General features: G+C 42.3%; 1 protein-coding gene across 5 annotated transcripts in view; it reads right to left on the minus strand.

The window, feature by feature from the left end:
* The window catches only part of LOC144970715 (prestin-like), an 89,624-nt gene that overhangs the window by 22,685 nt on the left and 64,439 nt on the right, over positions 1–2,500 (minus strand). For all 5 annotated transcript variants that reach the window (XM_078910638.1, XM_078910637.1, XM_078910636.1 and 2 more), the window contains one exon: positions 1,991–2,146. In XM_078910638.1, the coding sequence (XP_078766764.1) occupies positions 1,991–2,146 (156 nt within the window). The remainder of the gene's footprint in view (positions 1–1,990; positions 2,147–2,500) is intronic.

Here is a 2,500-nt window from a genome sequence, read left to right on the forward strand (position 1 = left end):
ATGACACATAATACAGGGAAACCGCTCATGCATTTTCAAAAGACAAACAAACACATGAAACGAGGTCCTTTTAACCACTTATTTCGGTACTCTGGAAAACATGTATTTAAAAATTTGGCCAGAAAACTCGTCCTTAAAATTAATATCGATCGATTAAAATAACCCTCATTTTACCACACACAAAAAAACCTCTCAAACCTGGGATTTCTTTGGAGTCTTCGTGAAGTCCCAGGTATAAGATTTATTGTCAAAAGGAGGGTCATTTAATCGATCTATTTGAATTATGACTTTTCTGGCCAAAGATATGAAATACGTGGTTATTTTCAGAGAACGGCAGAATACTCTTAGTTTCTTTATACATCCTATATTGGCCAGAGCCTCACTAGAGAAGAAAAGTGTGATTTCAAAACACTATTTCCTATTTCATTGGAAGACTAAAACCACTCTTTCGGAGGACTGGGTACATACATTGTGTAATCTATCTCCTGATTTCAGAGTGGTAACATCTTATTTTCTAGTCTAAATATATACTGGTCGTCAATAAAGATCACCCATCCTCGCTCTTTTACGTCATGTAATCCTTAGAATTGGCCAATACATCCTGCTACTAAAATAGTTTTGCCACCTTTATAGAGTAGTGTGGAGCCCAGGATGACGGAAGCCATTCGGGCACCGGGTTGGATCTCCATTTCGTCACATATCAGGGCGGGCCATTCATGGCGCCCGCTTTTTGGCCCGACATCCGGGATGATCTAGTGACGGTCAATCGGAATTACTACTTTGCCCCTAATAGATGCCTCAAGCACCCCCACCAACGTCAAGGTGATCCCTTGAAGTGGAATCCTAAAAACATGGGGGTTACGCTGGCGGGATTAACTTGGGGCTCTAACCAAGCGCTCCTGAGGACGTCCGCCTGGCATTATGCTATTCCAACGCCGAGTATTGCGCTCCAGTGTGGGTTAGAAGCAAGAACGTTGAGAAGGTGGATGTAAAACTTCGCAAGTCCATGCACATAGTGTCAGGAACAAAGCCTAGATAATGCGGCCTGGTAATGGCAGCAATCCAAACCCCGATGTCCGGCGGGAGACGATTTCAAACAACTGGCTTAATAAGATCAAAGAGAGAGGAAATGGGGATACCCCTCTCAATCGCATAACGGACGGTGCCCTTGTTTCGAGTCGAAATAAGTCCCGGCAACCCGTAGCTACCCTGACTTTGGACAGAGCTGTATATACGAGATGGGAGTCGGTTTGGACGAATTCAATCCTTCGAGGGGGCGGGGACATCGACTCCTCGAAACTGGGGGAGAAGTTGCAAGGCTTTTCCGCTAGCAAGAGGAGACATTAGGTGGCAGCCAATCTGCTTCGGCCGAGAACTTGCCTAACGGCAGGTTCACTACATCAGTGGAGGCGTGCCACATGTCCAACACGTGCCCGTTGTGATCAAGAGCCGAAACCGCAGAGCATGTAGTTGAACCGTGCGTTGTGACGAAGCTTCCGGGCGGGTTCGCGATCGTACACGACTGCGGCGATGAGTTTGAGTCTTGAATAGATCATCATAACATAGTTGTGTGAGAACCTTTAGAAGCTGTTGCCACCTTTATGGCACCTATTCATTATTAGTACTCCGAAGGACTGGTTATATACACACTCCCATGAATTTAGAAACCAAAAGAGTAGAGGGTTTGAAGTCACGATTTTTCTTTTTTATTAGCTGATGCAAGATCAACCCAGCACAATGAGCTCGACTGCCATTGAAGCATTTCGAACTTGGTCACGTAGGCTATATTGACCTTCACCTTTAAGGCTAAATAATATAATTCTTTAATATCCGGATCTAACTAAAATAAGTCAAAATGTCAACGTACCACGATAAGTTCGGCTGGTACTGAAACTTTAAAATGGATCTTTTACTGAAAGGTAATATGTACCCTAATGGTATCATAATTTGGTGGTGGATCTTATTAAAATGTGTCAGAAAGTTAACTTACCACAATGAGTTCGACGGGTACAGGCATTTTGAGTTTAGTCTTGTACCTCATGTTGATCTGTACTTTGATGATATAGAGAATGATCATACAGATGATGGACAGAACCAGGGATGCAACGTTGGTATCTGGAAGCTTCTCTATGATGGCGGCATAGGTCTGGATTGAAAATGATAAAATGAGGGAGATATTCAAACTGCCCGATTTCAATACGGTAGTCGCGATATCTTTATTGTGACCCACCAATGTCAAACTGGTATTATGTCTGGATGATGCAGGTGCGTATTGCTGCTATGTGGTTAGGTAAAATACTCACAACATCCGCCATCCGGATATAACGTACCTACACACAAAACTGTGCAACCCTTAACGTTTATAGTCAGATTTATATAATGAAGTAAGAAGCAATCAATAAATTGGCTTTCAAAACAACAATAACAAAGAGCTGAATAACCTCAATTTCGTGCCTCCTATATATATATATATATATATATATATATATATATATATATA

This window comes from Berghia stephanieae, chromosome 4, assembly GCF_034508935.2.
Source record: "Berghia stephanieae isolate SIO BIC M18660-M18661 chromosome 4, UCSD_Bste_1.3, whole genome shotgun sequence".
Classification (NCBI taxonomy): Eukaryota; Metazoa; Mollusca; class Gastropoda; order Nudibranchia; family Aeolidiidae; genus Berghia; species Berghia stephanieae.